The sequence below is a fragment of the Plecotus auritus genome, assembly GCF_963455305.1.
Source record: "Plecotus auritus genome assembly, chromosome: 8".
Taxonomy (NCBI): domain Eukaryota; kingdom Metazoa; phylum Chordata; class Mammalia; order Chiroptera; family Vespertilionidae; genus Plecotus; species Plecotus auritus.
The window spans coordinates 136,340,023-136,364,906 of NC_137782.1; the positions used below are offsets into that span (position 1 = coordinate 136,340,023).

The following is a 24,884-nucleotide window of genomic DNA, read 5'->3' on the forward strand; positions in this document are numbered from 1 at the left end:
ACACGCTAGTCCTGCTTTGCCTAGCAGAAAAAAAAGGGGGGTGGGGCAAATGGGATGGTGAAAGCTGGTAGATGGCTGGGCAGGTTTCAACATGGAGCTTGACTTCAGGTGCCCTTGCCATGTCACTTGAGTTTAATGACTATCAGTGTGACGTTTCCTTTCAGGAATATCAAGCTTTGTCTGAGGGCCTAAGCGTGTGCTTTATCTGTGCCTCTCTGAGCCACACTCAAGCCTTTCTCAGGGGCCGAGAGGTGCTTGGGTTTGTTCAGAGCTTGCAGAATTGAAGCGGTGATTGATAGGATCCTATATAATAAGAGGCTAACATGCAAACCAACTGAATGGCGGAACGACCGGTCGCTATGATGCGCACTGACCACCAGGGGGCATACGCTCAACACAGGAGCTTCCCCCTGGTGGTCAGTGCGCTCCCACAGGGGGAGCGCTGCTCAGCCAGAAGCCGGGCTCACGGCTGGGTTAGGCCCGCTCCCTGTGGACATCCCCAGAGGGCTCCTGGACTGTGAGAGGGCACAGGCTGGGCTGAGGAACCCTCCACCCTGAGTGCACGAATTTCGTGCACCAGGCCTCTAGTAGGATATATTTTGGAAAAATTCAGATGGGGTTTGAGGTGGGGTTCTCAGTATCTTCGGGCAAAGGCAAAACCCAGATTTAGGAAGGATCCCTGTCCGGTTCTGGTTCCCAGGATCTCCTGCTTAAACTGGGTGAGGAAGCAAACACTGCTGGACACTGTGCCAGGGACCAGGGGACAAACCTGACCCAGAAGCTGACCCAGGAGCCTGAAGCCAAAGCCGGAGGGAGAGAGTTGAGCAAATTGGTCATCATAAAGCAAGGCGACAGGTGCTGCAACAGCCCTGGCCACACTGAGAGGCTGACACGCTGCTCTGCTTGAGCGTTCAGTCCCTGGAATCAGACAGACCCGGGGTTCAGACTCTTCTGCTTCCCGGCTGAGGGACCTCGGGGAAGTTAGAGTGCTGCGCGGCTTGGTTTCCTCACCAGGCAATGGAGGCGCGTTCAGTTCAGGCACCTCTCAGGGTTACTGGGAGGATTCGGAGAAAGGGGGCCGAGCGCAGAGCCCGTGTTGGGCGGTCTCGTGAGATTCTGGGGCCGTACAAGGTCCCTAAAAATATTCAGGCAAAGGCTGACGGGCCACCACTCCAGAGGAGATTCAGGAGAATGTAAATGAAAAGCCAAGAGTCAGGAAAACTGGCTCAGGTCCTGCCTCTGGCTACAGATGTGTAATGTTGTGCAAGTCCGTTTTCTTGTCCAGCCTTCACTCTGCAGCTCTCAGGATTTTATCATTGTTGGCTTTGAACTTTTGCTAGGAATGGAACCCACCCTTTCATCAAATGAGATCTTCTGCAATCCCTCCTCCCAGGATATAAGCCCAAGGTGTTACTGCTGGACACCCTTCCACTGCAGGACACAGAAGCAGGGCTCCTGGGAGTGGTTTGCAAAGCACTGGGCCAGCCAATGTTCCAGCCCTACCTTAGTTTTCAATTCTATAGACTTAAACCCCTCATTTATACGTGAGGTATGGGAGACTTAGAAAAGGGATTACCCAAGATCTTATAGCTGCTTCTTGGCAATTATATTTAGAACACACAACTCCTAGACCCCTTCCACCCCACCAGGATGCTCCCTACTTCCACCCATGATTTGTCTTAGCATTTGTTCCCCCAAAGGCCCAGTGCTGGCCTCTATAGATTCTCACCCAACCCCCCTCCCCCAGAAAAGCACCAGGAACATGGCAGATGCAGTCTGAAGCATCGCTGTAGCTGGAGACAACTCGTTTCTCTGTGTATTCCTTTACTCAATGAGATGCTGTTTGTATGGGCTGAGAGGTGAAAAACAGGTATAGCCCAGACTTAGGGTTGTCCTACAAACTCTGTTCTCTCCTTTTTCCTTACTACTAGACTCCTTCTTGAACTGCAACTCAGAATAAATATGTCCCAGTCTTTTTAGCAGTTACATATGGTGCCACAAGTAAACTCTGGCCAATAGAATGTAATGGGACATAATGTGTATACTTTATGGAAAGTGTCCTTAATGGGAGGAGAATACCCTTCGCCCAGGATAACTGTAGGCATGGTGGTTGTACCAACAGCCACCTGGGACCATAAGGTACAAACCATGTGTTGAGAACAGTGGAACAGGATAGTAAGAGCTTTTCTCTGATGGTCTTACGAAGCCTCTTGACCAGCCAGACTGTTTCCTTCTGTTTTACAGGCAAGAGAAATAAGCTTCTATTGTTGAAGCCACCATTACCATTTCTCATCAACTCTGTCATTGATTGTAAGATAGCATTATTTTATACATCACTAAGAAAAAGAAACCACTGCCAAATAAATGGATACTCTATCCAACTGTATGATACATTCCAACTTCAAGTGTGACACAAGTATGAGTCTTATTACATGAGACGCAGTATTTTGTGTTTTTGTTACAGCTAAGCCTAATCCTGATTCAAGAAACATGAGGGAACAGAAAGATGACAACTTCTAAAGGACATGATAATCATGTAGAGGGAAAAACAAGTTTCTGTATAAAAGAATGACTCATAAAAATAGTAGTGACTGGCCTGTGTTGCTCAATGGTTTGAGTGTCGACCCATGAACCAGGGTACATGCCGGGTTGCCGGCTTGATCCCCGATAGGGGGCATGCAGGAGGCAGCCTATCAATGATTCTCTTATCATTGATATTTCTATCCCTCTCTCCCTCTCCCTTCCTCTCTGAAATCAATAAACACATATTTAAAAAATAATAGTGACACATGGCTCAACCTAGGAAAGTTTCTCCTATACTCCCCAGTCTGGCTTGGACTGACGGGGGAATTATGCATGGCTATTTGGATTTGGCCATCCAGTGAGACTAGGGGATGAGTGAATGGGTTTTAAGCTGGTTGCTAAACCCGTCTCCACTATGTGTGACTTGGCTGTGAGGGTTGCTGACTCTTTAGTTTCTTCTCCCCAGTTCTGCAGGGTCCTCCTGGTTGACTTCGAGAAAGACAAATGGACAGCTGATGACCAGGACAAGCTTGCATCTGACAGACTCTCCCTGGGCTGAGATCACAGGACGCTCAAGGCTCTTCCTGCAGCAGCCATTGCTACTGCTTTCTGGGGCGAATGGAGTCCTGGTCTAATGCAAAAAAGAGCTGAGCACTTTCGGTTGATTAGAGCCCTGGCTTTAACCTGACAATCCAATATTAATGTATCTGTTGTGATTAAAACATCCAGAGCCAATATAATTAACAACAGGGAAATCTGCCTTATTTAAAAGTGGCTGTAAAATGAAACATCCATTCTCTGGGTCAAAAAGCAGGATTCCTTTTATGAGGAAGGTCCACTTCAGTTTTAAAATAATGCAATAACTTGTTATTCTCAGTGCTTCCTTCTTATTTTAAGAATATATTTTTATTGATTTCAGAAAGGGAGAGGAAGAGAGATAGAATCATCAATGATGAGAATCACTGACTGGCTGCCTCCTCCACGCCCCCTACTGGGGATCGAGCCTGCAACCCGGGCATGTACCCTTGACTGGAATTGAACCAGAGACCCTTCAGTCTGCAGGCTGACGCTCTATCCACCGAGCCAAACCAGCTAGGGCAGTGTTCCTTTGAGTGTCTTAAATTTACCAGGGTTCCCAAGGCCTTCACAATTTTGCTGACTCTATCATTTATTGACTATCTACTCATGTTACAAGTGTTTTACATTTATTATTTAATACATCAACCCAAGTTGGTGGTGTCGTTCCATTTTAAAAGATAATTAGGGCTCAGAGAAGTTAACTTCCTCAGGATAACACAGCTAATAAATGGGCTCTAAACTTAGGTTGGTGAAGGCTGCCATTACAATTTAGTTTTGTAATGTACTGTAGAAGCAACCATTTAAGCTTCCATTCCTGAAACATGTGAAGTTCTGCTGAGAATATTTTATCCTTCCATTCAGAAGGTCACTGGGCACTGAAGACCTGTGACTATTCTGAGGGAAAGCCTTCTCTAAAAGGAAAAAAAAGTTGGGGAAGTGACTGGGAGATAAGCATGGTCATTCCAGGCCATATTGAAATGACACTCAGGTAACTGTTGCAATGGCCTGTGTAATAACCTGGCAACACAGGAATCTCTGTCAATGATGGAGGGGCATTCTATAGCAGATGTGAGGAGCTGGGCTTCAGGGCTACTGACTGCCTATTTCTAATGAAATATATCATGTGAGTTTTGGGGGAAGCAATATTTAATATTTTACAAGCACTTTATAGAAATTTTCTGCTCACTTTAATTTTATGCCTATATTTTCCTGGAAATAAAAAAATTCTCTACAAATCCCTACTTAACCTTGCCAATTCAGATGAAGATACATCATAATGAATCATGGGAATTTCTTTTATGATCTCGTGTTCTACATAAAAAACAGCTCAGCTACTAAAATGACTGATCCAATTCTTATGGGCCAGATTCGAATTCTCTCTGGTTTTGGAAGCCCTACCAAATGGTTTTCTCTGAACTGAAGTACATTAAAATGGAGTAAGACTTCACATCCAAACTCATTACATTTTCCCCAGATACCAAAGGACAAAGACACCAGGCTACATTTCTTTTAAATTATTTTATTTTTGTGTAAGCTAAAAGGAAATTTACACACTGAAATCTCCAAAGACCTTGGGCATGCACATTACCCTTGTTAGAAGTTCTTCTACATCTCTCTCTTTTTTTCCATAGGAATTTCCCCAAACATTTAAAACCCATAGTTTTTACTGTATATACAGCCTAAACCATAGCAATCTATGATTATGTCATTTACACTGTGCAAAATCCTCAAAAAATAGTGGTATGATAGAACAAAAAAAAAAAAAAATCAGTAACAAGTAAATTTCATGGTAAGACATTCATATAATTTGGTCCTTCTCCAAACCAAACTGATTTAAAACAGACACACAATCACTTTAAACCCCTCCAATCAAGTTCTGACAATGATCCATACCCTTAACAAAGGAGCAATCGATGAAGTACCTTGCAAAAGGTCAAACAGCAATATGCCAGATTGAAAAGATTAAAAAAGAGCACAAAAATTTTAACAAAAGCCAGATCTGAAACAAATCCACCGCGCGCGCATACACACACACACACACACACACACACACACACACACACACATTTAACAATGACTTTGGAGCTTATATACGATAGTAAAAGTAATTCAACATATGATATGAAAAATTAATAGGACATTCAATGCAATCTGAAAAGACTGAAGGGGATTTCACAGACAGTGGAGATTTGAGTTTTTAATTTTCTTTTTTTTTTTATTTCAAAAGTTTTGTAAGAAGGACACCACCAGTGTATTTCACAAAGACATAAATGTATACACCCCAGCAACACAAAAAGAATAAATCTTCAAAAATGTTCACCCCCGATTATTTACATTTTTTCTAATATAAATTTAGGACTTCAGTATGTAAATAAATATACATTACTATGTATACTTTTCTAGTGTGGCTTACCAACCAATCAGCTGAACTTGAATTTCTTTTTAATTACAGCAGGTATGCTTTTGATGGTAGGGGAGGGATGGAGAGAAGGAAAAGCCACTGAAACTGTCCACTTCCTCTCAGCGATCAGTCTGCTTTCTCCTGGGAGCTCGTGGAAGGTGTTAATGTGGCTGGGAACATCAACACCTTGGCATGCATGAACGTTAAGTCAGGAAGGCTAGCGATCACCTTGATGGCTTCTTCACTGAGGTGCTCTTCTCTTTTCGGTTTCCTATCGACACATGCACAAAGAGAAGTGTGTTAATGTGACACTGCTGTGGACCAAATGGGGGAGCACCCACTCTCAAGGTGGTCAGTTAGCAATCTATGGGACTTGAGCACCTTTATCTCTGCTGGTTCCTAAACCTCATGATACGCATATGCTGTGTGCTTCCTATGCCAGATGCCAAGTTTCTTATGAAGATGCACACCTTATTTATGTATGTTCATTATAGCTGGGCATGTACATATGGATATTCACATGTACCCGCGTATAGCTCACAGCTTTACTTTTAAGGCTAGGAGCATCTACCCAGGCATCCTTTCAAAATGTTACTAAGCAGAAATATAATTCAGAAGCCCTAATAACACTTCACCCAATTGGATTTCCCCCTGCTCCCAGTGAAACTACCAAAACTACCTCAACATAAAACAAAACATGTTTGGCACAAGACCTTGTAAGCCATTTTAACCTCAGGCACTCTTCATCCCCAAAGGGGAATTCCAGGAGAGAAAGCCCTCAGTTCACAAACACCCGGCCTCAGCCCCAATGGGATGCAGACAGTGGGTCCAAATGCAGCAGCCAGGGCCGGCTGCTGACACTGAGGATGTACATAGGCAGGAGGGGCTCGGGAACAGGGGAAATCTCAAAATCCTGTGGGTTCTCTAGATGAAATACATTTTACTACAATGGCCCCAGGTGCTGGAAATGAGCAGTTTGGTGCCTAGCACATATATGAAGAACTCCTGGTGACTCATGTCTTCCCAGCAGGTGAGCCACAGAAAATGCGAACAAAGCCTCAAATGTGTCACAAATTGAGCACATGATTATAATCCAACCTTTACTTTTTCAAGGAGATTAAAGATATTGAAAGAATAGTTATAGTGATAAAAATACTAATTTTAAACCAAAGTTAATTTAAAATAATTTACTCTAAAAAGTCTGACCTCTTTTATGATAAAGGATAGTTGGTACTCTATTAGGTGTGACACAAGTTATTCCTGCCACCTAAATATTTTCTTTGTTCTGGGGATGGGCAGCAGAAAGTCAGGAGATAATGCAAGAAAGAGATGAAGACCTTTATTTTATACCTAGATTTTTCTATTGTTACCATTTTTGAATTCAGGATGAAATTAAATCAAGCGTCAGACTTTTAGGACCGAAGTTGTTCAATGGGGCATAGGGGTCAGCTTTAGGCACATTGAAACTATCAGCAGATCAACCAATACTGAACTGAGTTCTAGGGTTTCTCAGCAGAATTTTTTTCTGATAAAAATATACACTTAATTGTACTTAAATGGTGGCAAAACTATTAGGTAGATGTTTGATGGGGAACTGATATCTGCATCATTCTAAAGTAAAACCAGATTGTTCTCTTTTTAGTCTAAAAGTGAAAAAACTGGAAGTATAAAATGGAAAAGGTTAGCCCAGTGGTCGGCAAACTGCGGCTCGCGAGCCACACGCGGCTCTTTGGCCCCTTGAGTGTGGCTCTTCCACAAAGTACCATTGGCGGGCGCGCACGTACAGTGCAATTGAAACTTCGTGGCCCATGCGCAGAAGTCGATTTTCGGCTCTCAAAAGAAATTTCAATCGTTGTACTGTTGATATTTGGCTCTGAGACTAATGAGTTTGCCGACCACTGGGTTAGCCTCTCACCCATCGTCAATCTTAGCATCACCAACGATGGGGGTCACTCAGACGTTATGTGTCCTCTGATGTGACACAACACCTCTGATGCATTCTAGGCAATGGTTTACCTGTCTTCATCAACCCCTAGATATAATTTCCAGTTTACAGTAAGGGGAATCAAGAAACATACTAAATACTACGTGGACACAGACAAATCCAGAGGTTGAAATGGTCTTTGGCATAACTAGATTGATCATTTTAACATGCTAGTGTTATAAAACAAAAAACAAAAGGGATCAAGGGTAGCTAAGCTGGATTAAAAGGGACTTAAGAGCCGTAACAGCTAGGTACAATAGCATTAGATTGAATATTGGTTTGGACAAAGCAGAGAGAAAGGACATTGTCAGAGAAATCTGAATATAGCCTGGGTATTAGATGAAATGAAAAATTTTTGAAATTGACAGATGGAGATCACTGATTGCAAGAGTAGATTTAATTCAGTATGGACTATAAAAATCTCATCTTTGGCCCTGACCGGTTTGGCTCAGTGGATAGAGCGTCGGCCTGCGGACTGAAGGGTCCCGGGTTCGATTCCGGTTAAGGGCATGTACCTGGGTTGCAGGCACATCCCCAGTGGGAGGTGTGCAGGAGGCAGCTGATCGATGTTTCTCTCTCATCGATGTTTCTAACTATCTATCCTCTCCCTTTCCTCTCTGTAAGAAATCAATAAAATATTTAAAAAAAAAATCTCATCTTTGGTTAAAATAACACACATACGTGCATATTTACATAGAAAAAAAATCTGAATTTGCTCTAAGACGTTATAGTGATCTGAGTGGTAAAAATGTGATAATTTAAAATTTTTGTTGGTTTATATTTTGTAACTTTCTACAACTTAACCTACTGCTTTGCAATGATAAAAGGTTACTAACAACAGTAACAAAATTGTATCTCAATGGACTTCCTCATTTGTGGAGTACAGTTGGGGTATGGGAAAGGAAGAACCTTCTATCCAAGGAATACTTGGTAAACATTATTCTAGGGTTTCTACCATTGCCTCATTTCAGAGGCACTACTTGGAGGCAATATGAGGCTGTATTTAAAAATAAGAAAAAGTTTTCTTTGTGCATTTATCTGTAGTCACTGCACATTGATGTGATCTTGTTTTCTTAAAATATAAGGAAGAACATGCTTGTGGAGAATTTGAAAATAAAAAGTTGTATCACGACCTTTTCTCAAAGCCAAAGGCAGTGACCTAATTTTCATTTATAGTGTCTCCAGTTAAGATTTATCCTTTTTGTCAAGGAAATACAATTAAGAGTCCAGAAATAAACCTATACATTTATGGCAAATTGATTTCCAACAAGGGTGCCAAGACCATCCTATGGGGGATGAGGGGAAAGAACAGTCTTTTTTTTTTTTTCAATATATATTTTATTGATTTTTTACAGAGAGGAAGGGAGAGGGATAGAGTTAGAAACTTCGATGAGAGAGAAACATCTATCAGCTGCCTCCTGCACACCCCCATGGGGATATGCCCGAAACCAAGGTACATGCCCTTGACTGGAATCGAACCTGGGACCCTTCAGTCCACAGGCTGATGCTCTATCTACTGAGACAAACTGGTCAGGACAAGAACAGTCTTTTTAACAAACAGTGCTGGTACAAATGGATATCCACAGGCAAAAGAACAAAGTTGGACTCCTATCTCACATCATATTAAAAAATTAACTCAAAATGGATCAAAGAGCTAAATGTAAGAGCTGAAACTATAAAACTTCTTAGAAGAAAACCTAGAACGTTCTTGACCTTAAAGTAGGCATTGGTTTCTTAGACAGGACACCTGAAGCGCAAGCAACAAAAGATAAATTGTATTCATCAAAACTAAGAGACTTTCGTTAATTCTCTTCAATGAGGTGGTCAAGCAGCCTCCCCAGCGGACGCAGAGATGCGGATCTTTGTGAAGATCCTGACTGGCAAGACCAGCACCTTGAGGTCGAGCCCAGTGACACCACTTGAGAATGTCAACGCTAAAATGCAAGAAAAGGAGGGCATCCCGCCTGGCCAGCAGTGTCTGATTTTTGTGGCAAATAGCTGGAGATGGCTCCACTCTCTCAGACTACAATAGCAGAGAGTCCATCCTGTACTGGTACTTCATCTGCGGAGTGGCATCAAGGAGCCCTCCCTCCACCAGCTTGCCCAGAAGTACAACTGCGGTGAGATGATCTGCCACAAGTGTTATGCACGCCAATACCCCTGCCCGCACCCACCATGCTGTCAAATGCCGCAAGAAGTGTGGTCACACCAACAACTTGCGCCCCAAGGAGAAGAGTAAATAAGGCCTCTCCACCACCTTCTTGGCCCACAGGGTGGCCTTCCTGCCTATACCCCATGGCCCTGGGGCCTCAATAAAGTTTCCCTTTCATTGAAAAAAATAACTAAGAAACTTTCACTTTTTCAGGACACTATCAAGAATGTGAAAAACCTGCAGAATGACAAAATACTTGCAAAACATATTCCTGATCAAGGTCCAGAATCCAGAATATGTAAAGAATTCGTATAATCTATACTAATAAGAGAGAAATATGGTAATTGACCACCATGCCACACGCCCACAGCCAATCAGGAGGGATTATGCAAATTAGCGGGACAAAGATGGCAGTGGCCACGGAGCCAGCCGGAGCGGGTGGGAGGCTTGGGTCATCCCCAGTGACAGAGGAAGCCAAGCTTCCTGCCCGCCCTGGCCGGCCGCTGAAGGAGAGGCCTGTGGGCGGTGGCCACAGAGCCGGCCTGAGAATGTGGGAGGCTTGGGTCACCTAGGCCGGCTGCCGAGGGAGGGGTATGCAAACGGCCCTCAGCCCCTCACCCAGGCTGGCCACGTCACCATCGGGGTGAGGGTCCCCGCTGGGGGGCATGGCCAGCCTGCAAACAGCCCTCAGCCCTTCACCCAGGCTGGCCAGGCACCCCAGAGGGGACCCCCACCCTGAAGTGGGTGTGGCCTGCCTGAAAACAGCCCTCAGCCCCTTACCCAGGCTGGCCACGCGCTCCCAGCGGGGACTCTCACCCCATGGGGGTGTGGCTGGCCTGCAAACTGCCCCAGCCCCTCGCCCAGGCTGGCACCATCCCCAATGGGGACCCCCACCCCAATGGGGGCGTAGGTGGCCTGCAAATCACCCCAGGCCCCTAGCCCAGGCTGCCCCGTCCCCCAAGGGAACCCCCACCCTGATCTGGGACACCCTTCAGGGCAAACCAGCCGGCCCCCACCCATGCACCAGGTCTCTATCTATACTAATAAAAGGGTGATATGCTAATTAGACTGGGAGACCTTCTGGACATTCTTCTGGACAAAGCCATGGTGGCGGGGCCGAGGTAGAGGTGGTTAGGGGCCAAGAGGGGAGGGCAATTGTAGGTGATCAGGCCAGGATGGGATGGCAGTTGTGGGTGATCAGGCTGGTTGGGGGGGGGGGGCATTGGGGGTGATCAGGCCGGCGGGGGGGCCAGTTGGGGGCAAGTAGGCCATCAGTGGGGGTCAGTTGGGGGCAATCAGGCTGGTAGGGGGGGTAGTTAGGGGTGAGCAGGCTGGCAGGGGGGGGCAGTTGGGGGTTAGCAGGCTGGCAGGCAGAGTGGTTAGGGGCAATCAGGCGGGCAGGCAGGTGACAGCTAGGAGTCAGCAGTCCCGGATTATGAGAGGGATGTTCGACTGCTGGTTTAGGCCTGATCCCACAGGAATCGGGCCTAAACTGGCAGTCGGACATCCTCCAAGGGGTCCCAGATTGAAGAGGGTGCAGGCTGGGCTGAGGGACAACCCCCCCCACCCCCGTGCATGAATTTCATGCACCAGGCCACTAGTAATAATAATGACAAATTACCCAATTAAAATATTGGGAAAGGATGTGAATAGACATTTCTCTAAAGAGATACAAATGGTCAATAAGCACCTGAAAAGATGCTCAATGTCATTAGCCACCAGGGAAATGCAAATAAAAATGACAATAAGCTATCACTTCATACTCATCGGATGACTACAATCAAAAAGTCAGACAAAAACAAGCCTTGGTGAGAATATGGAGAAATGGGAACTCTCATACATTATTGGTGGGAATGTAAAATAGTGCCACCATTTTGGAAAAACAGTTTGGCAGTTACTCAAAAAGTTAAACAGAGAGTTACCATTTGACCCAGTAGTTCCTCCCAAAAAAATGGAAAACATTTGTCTACACAAAAACTCATAATAAATGCAGTAGCATTACTCATAACTGTAAAAAAGTAAAAACAATCCAAATGTCTAGCAATTGATTAATGCAATAGCAAAATGTGTTATTCCACAAAATGGGGTATTATGCAGCCATAAAAGAATACAAAGTATTGATATATGCAACAACATGGCTGAACTTGAAAACATTATGCTAAGTGAAAGAAGCCAGGCACAAAAGGCTGCATACTGTACGATTCCATCTATGTGAAACTAGAGGCCTGGTGCACAATTCATGCACCAGTGGAGTCCCTTGGCCTAGCCTGCAGGATCGGGCCAAACCCGCTCTCCAACATCACTCCGAGGGGTCCTGGATTGTAAGAGGGCACAGGCCAGGCCGAGGTACCCCACCAGTGCATGAAAGGGTCTGGGGAGGGATGTGGGAGGTTAGCCAGCTGGGGAGGGGCCGCAGGAGGGCTCCAGGGCGTGTCTGGCCTGTCTCACTCAGTCCCGATCGGCTGGACCTCAGCAGCAAGCTAATCTACCGGGTTGGAGCATCTGCCCCCTGGTGGACAGTGCATGTCATAGCAAGCAGTTGAGCAGCCTTAGCATATCATTAGCATATTATGCTTTGATTGGTTGAATGGCTGACCGGTCGACGGGACACTTAGCATATTAAGCTTTTATTATATAGGATAACCAGAATAGGCAAATGCAGAGAGAGAAAGCACTTTAGTGGTGGCCAGGGGCTGGGAAAAGTGGCTGGTGAGTATGGGGTTTCTTTTAGGAGTGATAAAAATGTTCTGGAATTAGATAGTGGTGATAGTTGTGCAACCTCATGAATATACTGAAAACCACTGAATTGTACACTTGAGAAGGATGAATTTTATCTCAATTAAAAGGTAAGAAAAAAAAAAGATGTACCCCTTTTGATAAGTAGTCCTTTGGCTTGAATAAACTTTAGTTAGAGATCTGTGGCTACTAACTGGCCACCCACTGATTAAAATTAGGAAGTAATTTTTCTATTAGTAAAGGTAAGCAAGAAGATGAAACGTGCTTTCTCTCATACATGCAAGGCACTTAGAAAGGATGGGATCTTGTTTGTTACATGTAAAATTCCTCTACCTAGACCACTGTTTCTTAACCTTTTCTTACCCTACAGTCCCTCAATGCTCTTCCGCTCTATCTTCTATATACTATCAAGAGCCAAGAAGATTTTGCTGAGCTTTACATTCTATAGTTTACTCAGAAACAAACACAAAAATGACAGAAACAAAAGGAAAACAACAAGACACCTAAAATGCTTTCTGGAGCCATATATGCCACCCCCTTTCTCTTCTCTATACAATTGAGAAGTACTTAAGGGGACATTTTATAGTATTGCCTTCAAATTGTAAGACTTGTGAATATTTGCACTTCTCACCATTTTCAAACAATTAATTCCTTAAAATAGAAAATACAAAGTTGGCAACTTGTTTTCTTTTCAATTTATTGTGTTTAAATATAAAGCTGAACAGGTAGTAGAGAGTAATTCAATGCAGCTACAATACTGATGGTTAGTAGGATACACACTATAGTTTTAGTTCATTCCATAATAGTACAGAATAAGGGGAAACATCAAAATAACTTCTTAAAGTGATAGAGGAGTTGGAAAAGTTCCCTAGTATACATACAGCATGTTTCAAGGATGAACTAAAAAGTTAGGAGAGTTAACAATGTGGTTTAGAGCTCCTCCTAATGGTGCAAAGAATGAATTCTCATCATTGGGCCGTCCATAACTCTACTAAAAATAGTTTGTTCAGTGAGACTGCAGAGGAAAAAAGGAATGGAAACAGTATGATTGTCCTTAGAAGAGACTGTTCAAAAAATAGCTGGGTAAAGCCCAAACAATAAAAACATCAGCTTTTTTTTTTTTTTTTTTTAAGTTAAATGTGCATTAGCTTTTGGTTAACATATATAGAAAAAATGGAGAAACTTGAATGAGAAGAATTTCAATTTGAAAATACGATTTATTTGGGAATAGGAAAAGTTAGAAAGCAAGCAAAACACTAACAATGACTTAATTTACAAGTAGGTTGACTTAATAGTAGGTTTTAACCATGTCAGGTAGCCTTACTATGAAGAAATAGGGGTAATGAGAGCAATGGAGAGAATCTGTGGACAAATGAGCATGTGCATGCTACAAATCCATTTCAGGGAAAAGTTAAGGGTATCCATAATTACAATTACAAAACAAATAATAATGGCTTTTCATAATTATAAATAATTTTCGTAATTTAATAATAAATCTCTGTAGAATGAATGCTTAAACATTTTAAACTGCTGATGTATCATGGATGTGGGATAGCAGAGTTGGTATGCCAATCAACCAATATTTGCTCTTGCAGTAGTGATTAGCTTCTTAATAGGAACTGGCTTATTCCTATGGCTAACATGTCATAGCAATGGCTTATTCCAGTGCTTAACCATGTAAAACTAAAGGTTTCCCAAGTAACATTTCTTGTATCTGGTTCTGACACCGAGAGATAACTGCTTTTCTAGGGCCATGTCCCTGAAGGGGGTCCCAGAAACCTCAGTAATCAGAGGTGCTGCACATGTAAGAATTCAGAAAATAAAACAGTGACTCTAGGAGTGTGAGACTGGGTTCCCAAAGATTTCAGGAATTATGAAGGGTAAGAGGGACTCTTTCTACAGTGGCTTTATGATCTCAATACTTAACCAGAATTCTTCTCTACAAAGTTGGGGGTGGGAGGAGAGAAAAATCCCTATCTGTTAGCCCTTTCTAGTTTCTCATGAAATAGCCTGCTCTAATATAGTTCATAATTAAACATCGGACACTATTTTCTAGAATTAGGCATTATTAGTTTTTACAAACATAAAGTGAATCTTAATACAATACACTGAAATACTGCCTGCCACCTTATGTGCTTTCCCATTTAGGCTGCTTAAACGCAGAATTCAAAGTCAGGGTGTAACGAACACTAACTGCTTACCTGGTAGATGTGCTTGTCTTCTCAACTGTGGACATGAGTCGTGCAAATGCATCAGTCACTTTGAGGCTTGAGGTGGAGATTTCCAGCTTAGATGTTGTTAACTCATACAACTCTGGATCCACACCTTATAGTATAAAATGATAGTCAGTGACGGCAAGCTACAATTGGTCACTCAATTAGCCACAATGCAAGATGCAAAAGGCAACTATTCTGTAAACATCTGAGTCTTTTATAAGCACAACACATCTTTAGTATACTGTACTACTGTATTTATTTTTTAAATTTTAAGTGTCACTTTTTAGAGTTCTTATAAAATAGGAAAATACTTTCAAAATTCCACTTTGGTATATGTATCGTCTTTAACATAATACCACCCAAACATTCTAAAATTCTATCTCCTGTAGAAAACTCCCTCAATTTTGGATTAGTTTGCAATATGAAAGTTAACAGTGTTTTATAAGTAGAATGCACGTGATTTGTTATACAATAGGATGACTCAATTGTTAAGTTGACTGATTAACCACATTTTTTGAACCTCCCTCTCCCGCTACCTTCTTGACCATTTTCCTGCATTCTTTTCTTTCACACCAAAGGATTTGGAAGGTAATATAAAGTTTCAAATATGGTAAATGATTTGGTTAGTTTAAATATTCTGACAATTTGAGGGAATAAGATATTACTCAAAGCATTAAATTATTACTAAAGATATATATCAAGTTGGTTTTTCCTAAGAAGTTGGGAGGGTATAATATTCTCAGAAAAAGTGAAAAAAGAACTACTTTTGGACGAAATAAAACTTGTCTCAAGGGTTACTTATATTTCTATAGTCTCATATCTAAATCTAGTAGCTATTAGACCAAATATTTTTTTTAATATATATTTTTTGATTTCAGAGAGGAAGGGAGAGGGAGAGAGAGATGGAAACATCAATGATGAGAGAGAATCATTGATTGGCTGCCTCTTGCACACCCCCTCCTGGGGATCAAGCCTGCAACCAGGGCATGTGCCCTTGACCAGAATCGAACCTGGGACCCTTCAGTTCGCAGGCTGACACTCTGTCCACTGAGCCAAACTGGCTAGTGGTAGACCAAATATCTTGTCAGAGGAATTCAAAATGAAGCTGTGTTAGAGTATTAGACTTGTTGTAAGTCTATAAAAATTCTCCCCTTATCTGACTTCAATAAAATAGACATATCTATTTTTATATTTCTCTTGAATATAGATTTATATTAAATTAAGACTATGAAAACATTGAAAAGAACAATTAAATATTTCAACTCAAGCTAAAATTTGGATAATAAAGATAATGAAATAAAAAAAATTTTAATTGTATATTCTTCTTGGTCCCAGCAAATTGAGAAAAGTTTAGTAGTTTCAGTGTTTAACAGAAAAAACAGACTGTAAGGGAGAATGTCTTATAGTTTCATCAATCTTTATTTTTTAACAAGCTCTGATGATCAGCTAATAAAATTACATATAAATGCACATATTGATATTAACAATTTTCCTCCTTTTAGGATATTTCAAGATTAAAAAAAACACAAAACCCCACAGGAACTGCCTTCAACTTAGGAAATGACTAGCAGATGTAAACACAGATCTCAGATGTTTACAGAAATCAAACAAGCAAAGCAGCTTCCACACTGACCATGTCCAACAAGGGAGGAAGGCCATAGAAAATGTTTGTTGACTCTCCCAAGTTCTTAATGTTTCATTAAGGTACAGTTTCAAAATATATCTAGAAGGCCTTTTATAATAAGTATATAGGCTATAATTAAAATGTACAAAATTATAGATGCCTGTCTGTAAAGGGACTAATCGAATCCAAAGTACCTCTTTCCTCCACTGTGAAAGGTTAGCTTCTAAGTAACCACAAAATTTCAGTAGCTGTTTAAGGAATAATGCAGAATAAAAAACTGCATTCTGACTGGCAACAGAAAATTGCTGGTAAAAATTTACTAGGACTTGTAAAATACTGGCTATTTGGCTGTCAAACAGTAAAGTGGGAGATTAAAAAACAAAATAATCAACCTCCCCCAGCCGAAAACAAACACTATCATATCACATGCACGAAAAGAAAACAACAGTACTATGGCCTTTTTAAAAAAACAAAGTAACTCCCTACTCTATACTAATAATTAGACTAATTATTTTTAATGGAAGAATTTTTTTTAAACAAAACCTTAATGAGGCATAGTTTAGTTACATAACTATAGCTAGCCAACCAAGTTCTATGCCAACCTCCTAAGTCTCACACACAAAATAATTAACCGCAAGCTGAGACAAAATGACTTTCCCAGAAACAAGTCAGAAGAAGTGCAAGCAAGTAGTGAAATGGAATACTAAGGAAGGTGTTGATACCTGTAGCTTGATGGTAAGTTTTAACAAAACCCAATAGCAATAAAAAGAAGGCAAAGCAACTTTATAGTAATCAAGTTTATACAGCAGCTAGAGCATATAATGAAAATACGGAATGAAAATATTTAAAAGGTTCCAAAGTAATGAGGACTGCATTTGACCATGCTAATTTCATTTCTATCACAGCTTTAAGCTTCCCTCAAAGCTACTGAGCCTGGTTATCAGGTCATTTCTGTACTTCTTTATATGGTTAGATTATCTATGGATGATTTTTAACTGAGTTTAGAATGTAACCAAAAATTAAATTTAAACCAGATTTTTAGGCATCCAAAAATAGCGACCTCCTTTAAATTATAATACAGTTCATGACAAAACAAAGCTAAGAGCAAATTAAAAATGGGAACTTGGTAATTCATTCTTGGGACCTGTATAGTTATAAGGAAATTGATACAGATTTTCCCCATTTAGTATTAAAAACAACTAATTAGCTCACCCAGTCATTACATAGCTCAAATGTATTTAGAAGTAATAAAAGTTAATAGTAAAATATCATTTTGAAGTCACAACCAGACACAGATTGGTTTTTTCATATGCTTGCAAAATCTTAGAAACAATGAACATGATAACCAGGGCTTAGATTGGAGGAACCGAGTCATTCTACCAAATGGCCTTGGACCTTCCTTACAGCAGGATCAGATTTCCATAACCAGACCTTGGAGAAGGGCATCCACATCCCAGGTTCACCCTTAGCTGACTCTTACTCTCCCCCATTTCCCATCATGGCACCTAAACTGCTGGAAGTGGGTGGCAGGGTTATCTAGTTGAATAGGATAAACCCAGCAAATTCTCAGGAACCAAGCTGACTGTAACTGGCCACCAGTGGGGGCACAGAGAGATCCTTGCTATGCATTCTGGGCATCAGCATCTATACATAGCACCCCAATGGCTATCTGATGATCAATGGGCATGATTACCAGATCACAAGTTGGGATGACAGAGTCATTAAAATCATATTAAATAAAATGTAAACATAAATTGCCATTATATTTTAATCTTTTATTCAGTTAGACAATGACAAAATACATTAGTTCTTTGGTCAATGAACTGAACTTTCGCAGGGCTGAACATTAACAGGCACTCCAAGTAAGGTTTATTTCTAACTTTTAGTATCTCATAGCAATTATTTTCTATTATTAACTTTTTTCCTCCACATGGAAAACTAACAGTAAACTTTCTACTTAAGAGCTACATGAAGACAATAATAGTTCTATGTGGCACTATATAACTAAGTGCTAGATTCCAACATTTTGGAACCTAATTATACATTCAGCACTAATAAACAATTAATTGAATGCTAGCATTTGTAAAGGTTTTATTATCACAGGCACTACAATGTAGTCATCTTTGTGTACTAAAATATTCTTATATCTCTAAACTTTTATTTTTTTCAAATGGCTTTATAGAATATGCTTGAAAAAATAAGCATATCAAATATCACATTTTTCATTTACAGGAAAAAAAAAACAAACTCCTGCCTTTAAATAAAGACAGGACTGTTTTATTCCTAGAAATGACTCTGAGCTCTGAATATTACACTCTGAGAAAGCTTTCCTTAAAATACATTTCACATAAGTCATTTGCTATAGTCAGCTACTGGAAAATGACAATAGTTAGGTGAAAGAAAAGTATTATAAAGACATCATAGAGAATACAATCTACTTATTTCCTTGTTTATAGGAAAGTCAAGTGATGTGGTCATGCTCTCAGTAAATAAACTAGAATTGTGGTTTTGACACTCTGCTGACCTGGGATTGTGGTGCTGCTGCTAGAGCTACTGTCATCCACGGGCCCAAAGAAATCAAGGTTCAGAAGAGTGGAACCTCCACTAGCTTGAAATTCAGTGACCATGTTGGTAGGCAGCCACACAGAAGGTAAGCCAAGGGAGGAGGGGTTATGTGTAAAAAGGGGTAAGACACACACTTGAACATGCAGGTTATAATTAGTAGTCATTACACATTTTAAAATCAACATTAAAACAATGTGTACAGTATTAGTTTTTCATTACTAAGGACATTTCTGAAGTAACAATTTAATTTGATGTACATTTTCTCATGTACAAGTTAAATAATTTAACACTTAGTAAGGTTTTAGTTAGAAGTTCAGTTCTTTCAAACTCGAAGCCATAACAGAAAGACCAAGGGAAAATATACCCGTTAAAGGGAAACAATACTTTAATCTCAACCCAACATTAAATCAATGCATATGCCCAAATCAATCTTTCATGTTAGTAATGCTGGTTTCCAATTAATAATGTTTAAAAAGTGACAAAGTTTTCCGTTTTAGGACACACACCAATACATTAATTTAGTTTAAAATAAAACAATATGTCATGACTGCCCTACCCTGATGTGCAACCTCAAGCTGTACTGTTCCCCTTTAACTCTGAAACAGTAATCAGAAATAATATACATTTTTAAGAAGTTGTTTGTTAATAAAAAGCACGATGATTTGACTAAGTAAGACACCAGACAACAGCAAAGGTGCATCCAGGCTTTCCTTCAGCACTGTTATTCAATTGGATGCTTTCCAAATATCCTAGCCCCCATTCTAAGGCAAAACTGACAGAATGCTTTAGGCAATGGCTCAAACAACTGATGACATAAAGGATTAAGAGTAATTGTATCTTAGGGTCAAATTAAAACTTGTGGTGTCAACACATTGGAAAGTTAGCATTTCACATTATTTTAAAGACTCCACATTACTAAAATAAGCTTTTCCTTTCTCAAGAATTTCTCTTAAAGCCGTGAGTGAAAACAATTATTTCTGGAACTACTTACCAGCATTTTGAGATAAATTTTAGAAAAGGATCATGAAAATCATTCACTTTCTATTTGCATATAAGTGCTTTATAAAATATTATTAAATCTGAAAACTACATTGAGTCAATAAATATGGGTCTATTTGCATTGTTTTTAGTTAAATAACTGTGCTTTGTGCTTCAAAGCAGCCTCTAGTCACAAGACTTTGCATCCAAGAAAATTCTATAAATTAAAAACTGCAGAAACAAATTTTAAGTAAATTGATACTACCTAAAATATCATTTAAACTACCTACATACTTTTAAAAATAAAGACTTTTTTGACTTAAGATGAAGAAACTAAAATTGTACCTAACTACTACTACCTATATTTAGCCATTAATGCTAATTAATAGTAGTAATGGCTGATTTCTTGAGCAATTACTATTCAGAAAGAAAGCCTGAATTTCCAAAGATAAGAATAAGAAGTTACGTTCAAACAAAAAAGGAAATCAGCAGAGAGAAGTTTGTCTGAACTTTGTAGCTTTCTTAACTCTAGCTCTGGTGCTAGAGGCTCTACGGAGAGACGTACCATCTAAAGGGTTAGTAAGGCCACTGCTACTCCAGTCAAACTGGACGGGTGGTAGAGACTCCTAGAGTTGAAAACCAAAAAATCAAAATTAATCAGTACAGAATGTATCAATGAAAAGAATCCTTTACAAAGAAAAAATCTATTATAGCAAGATAATTAGGCAATAAAATTCCTAAAGACAAAACTGGGATAATTTACAATTTCAGAAGGTTACCTGCAAATAATATTAATCCAAACTGAAATTGCAAAATTTACAAACAGTACAGCTTGACATTGAAAAAGTTATATTTGAAAAATGGAATTATCTTTACATTTCAAACAGAAATGTATGGACTGTTTCTATGTCAAGATTTCAATCAATTCTCAAATCATTATTTAAGCTATTGGCTTTATTACAATGAAAACATTAAAATGTATAAAATATCACTGACCCTTTTCACTAGTGTGATAACTTTAAATGACTTGGCACTTAAAAATGGCATAATGCAATAGAGAAGGTACCCTACTAAAATTGAGGAAATGTGGATGATCTGAAACTGAGCAACGAATCAGTAACTATTTGTATGACCATTTATGGTTAATTTAGTTGGTCTCGATATATGCAAAATGAGAAAGCTCAAAGTCCTAGATCTCCGGTTCTTTACAACTTTCCAAATTGTACATATAAGATGGAAAGTAGTACAAAACATTTTAAAAATGAGTATCGCTTTAAGAATATTCTTTTTATTTTATTTTAAAAAATATTCTTGGTGAGAAAAAATTGTGGTTTTTGGTTTTCTTTCTTTCATGTTGGGGCAGTGTTGACAACACTCACTGAAATAATCTGTGTTTTATTAGACTCAGTATCAACGTCTTTTTTTGCATGTATATATATATATATATATTTATATACACACACATACACACTTTATTGTAAGGTAAGTACTATTTAAACTTAATACTCATTTTTTTTTTCTGTGTAAAGACATTGAAAGGAGCATGAAACCATTATTCCTAAAAGTCTAAAACCATAATATTGTAATAACAATTATCTTCATAACTGGGATACCAATGACAGGCATATTACTATAAGCATCTAGTTGTCCCAAATTAGGTCAGACCTGGAGGTTGGGGGGAGGGATATAAACAAAGTAAAATGCTAACATTAGTGGGTGCCAGGGGTTAGGGATAGTTGTGGGAGTGGGTTGAGGAAGTATTAAGGGAGTCCTTTGTGCCGATGGAAAAGTTCTGTATCTGGATTGCAGTGTGGTTATATGAATATTTCCACATGATAAAAATGACATAGAACTATGCACATATATTGTACAATGGTCATATTACTTGTTTGATATTGTACCATAATAATGAAAGATGTAAACATGAGGGAAACTAGTGAAGGGTACAAGGCACCTCTTCTATATTATCTTTGCAGCTTCCTGTGAATCTATACTTATTTTAACAAAAAATGGTGAAAATCTAGTGTATAACCTACTTGTAAGACTGATAAAATTTAGAAAAGGTCTTCTTTAGCTGATCTCAAAAACTAACAAACAAACAAACAGCTCCAGGCATTCCAACAGATTCAACTTATATATTCTATTTCTACACCTTTAGTCATATTCAACATTGACTGAATGAACAAAACCCAATTTATATAGTAACAAAATTTCTGGATAAATGGAGCAAAGCTCTTTCATTAACATTTTATCTAAATGATGTCAAGTAGTTGGATACTTAGAAATATTTCAGTGATCTGCTAAAATTTTAGTTTTTCATATAGGTGTGTATGGCATTTTAAAGACATAGCCAATAACACAGGCTGGGAACAAAAGTAGGTTTACAGTTGTTTGTATGGAAAATAATACAATATTAATAAACTTGAGGCCTGGTGCATGAAATTTGTGCACGGGGGGGCAGGAGGTGTGTTCCTCAGCCCAGCCTGCACCCTCTCCAATCTAGGACCCCTAGAGGGATGTCCGACTGCCTGTTTAGGCCTGATCCTACTGGACATCCCTCTCACAATCCAGGACTGCTGGTTCCCAACTGCTCGCCTGCCTGCCTTCCTGATTGCCCCTAACCGCTTCTGCCTGCCAGCCTGATCACCCTCTAACCACTCCCCTGCCAGCCTGATTGATGCCTAACTGCTCCCTGCCAGCCTGATTGTCCCTAACTACCCTCCCCTGGAGGCCTGGCCACCTCTAAATGTCCTTCCCTGAAGGCCTGGTCACCCTTAACTGCCCTCCCCTGCAGGCCTGGTCACCCCTAACTGCCCTCCCCTGCAGGCCTGGTCCCCCCCAACTGCCCTTCCCTGCTGGCCATTTTGTGATGGCCATCTTGTGTCCACATGGTGGCAGTCATCTTTGACCACATGGGGGCAGCCATCTTGTGTGCTGGAGTGATGGTCAATTTGCATATTACTCTTTTATTAGATAGGACAATAATACAAGAATAAACTCTGTGTTTTGAGTACTCACAACTGTAAACCTACTTTTGCCCCACCTTGTATAATAATGAGGTGCTAAAACACAAATCAACATTTTGTAGAAATGAGACAGATGAAAAACTGGACACCTATGCAATTATAGGCTAACTAATGACATTGACAAGGCAACTAAAAAGAAAAGCATTGGAATGAAGCATTTTAAAACAACTTGAAGCAATATGGTATGATTACTGTGGAGACAAAAGTACTAAAAAAAAACAAGGTAATAAAAAGAGCCAAAAAATAAAAGGAGACTAGAGACAGAATACTTGGGTTCTCTGGTCTTAGCTATATCATTGATAGATGACTTGGGGCATATTACTTAGCCTTTCCAAATATGTATTATAAAGGAGAGCACAATTATAATTTTTTTCTTTTTTCTAACTCTAAAATTCATAATTGAAATAGCCACATCAAGTAGCATACAAGAGGAAGTTAGCTAGTGGTGACTAACTGAATAACTGCTAGTCAGAGAATTGAGTGTACTCAGTAGTGAATGAAATCTAAAATAATAAAAGTATAATATGCTAATTAGACTGGACATCCTTCCAGAAGACCTTCCGGATGAAGCTGGGGCTGCGAGGGAAGCCCGGGTCCCGGGTGCTGGAGGGAAGGAAGGCCTATTCATGCATCGGGCCTCTAGTATGGTTATAAGTACTGATCCTTCTAAGAGGGGAATCAGTAATGACACCAGGAATGGTGTGATCTTGAAATTCAGTGGATAAAGATAAAAACAAGACAACAAAAGCATCACTACTGCTTTTTACCTATAATCTATCTTAGAAAAAACACCAAAACACCATTAACACTTGCTAGTAAGTTATTAAATTCCTAAACAAGAGATGCAATGGTTAAAAGATTAATGAGTACAAACTAATTTGGAAGAAAGAATAAAAATTCAGTGGGTACCAAAATTGAGCTAGAATAGACAAAACAAAAAGCATGCAGTCACAATGAGAATTATGTAACTAAATTTGAAAGTCAATGTTTAATGCTGCCCAAAACAAACACTTTATAAAAGGAAGGTTTGGTATATTTTTTTTTGGGGGGGGGGGCGTGGAGAGGAAGAAAAGATATTAAACAGGTCTTTTCTGACACATTTTGTTAAGTTTCTAGCACTAAAGGCTATATAGCTTTTTAATCTGAAAATTATGAGTAGCAGGAAAACGTAACAGTCTTACTGCACGGCCAAAAAGTAAAGTAAAAGTAATATGTATGTTGCATGCCAAAGAATAGTGGTAAGAAATAGCACTTTATATAAAGATATCTTTACAACGTATAGCAGATGTTTCTTAAATATTTTAACTTGAATCACAAGTATGGAGCCAAGCAAAGATCTCACTATTTAGTGATGGCAGTCAGGCATCTCAGCACAAAGTTCTGATATGCTTACTGAAATCTGTTTGAGTGTGTTTGTACATATTAGAATGACGACTTACATAATCTCAAGTCAATTCAGAAATAAGTATGAACAACTTCCATTGGGAAGTATTATTTTCATGGGTTCTCAGAAAAGCCTAAACACTAAAGCTAAAGAGGATCACAAACTACAACAAAAAAGTATAAAATAAATTTTTAAATCCACTATCTTTTTGAAAAAAGAAATGTGTGCACTAACAGAATAAAAGGATATGTTTGATTAAAAAGACCTTTTTTTATATAAGTACCAAGAAAACAAGTTCCATTTTTTAACAAAAAAGTTAGATGTGCTTAATGTTGCTAAAAATTTCTACACTTGCCTATAAATAGGGAGACAGTAATCCTTTGATTGCAAGTACACAGGGGTGTATGTGCATGAATAGATGGCAACATACTATGGAGCTGCAACTAACCGCCATTACATTAACACATTAATTTCCATTAAAAGTCTTTCGTTAAATTGACACATGTTTGTATTAGGTCATCTAGATTTTTTTAAAGCATGTCTATAATTAAATTATATAATAAAGATACGTATAAGGTATGACTACAATGAAATACATAAGATCGGCCAGCTTTGGTAAAATAAACAATAGCTTATGGGGCTGTAATACATAGACTTAGATAGAAGGAGGAGAAGAGGGGAAGGAGGAAAGCAAAACTAGCAACAAGTGGCCTAAA

General features: G+C 39.6%; 1 protein-coding gene across 2 annotated transcripts in view; it reads right to left on the reverse strand.

Annotated features, from left to right (window-relative positions):
* Nucleotides 1-4,629: 4,629 nt before the first annotated feature.
* The window catches only part of AFTPH (aftiphilin), a 72,465-nt gene continuing 52,210 nt past the window's right edge, over nt 4,630-24,884 (reverse strand). Inside the window, exons 8-11 of one of the 2 annotated variants that reach the window (XM_080685736.1) lie at nt 20,324-20,384; nt 18,740-18,823; nt 14,577-14,700; nt 4,630-5,774 (exon numbers count right to left, since the gene is read on the reverse strand). In XM_080685736.1, the coding sequence (XP_080541862.1) occupies nt 5,630-5,774; nt 14,577-14,700; nt 18,740-18,823; nt 20,324-20,384 (414 nt within the window). In that variant the 3' untranslated portion in view covers nt 4,630-5,629. The remainder of the gene's footprint in view (nt 5,775-14,576; nt 14,701-18,739; nt 18,824-20,323; nt 20,385-24,884) is intronic. The other variant, XM_080685737.1, reaches the window with a different exon arrangement.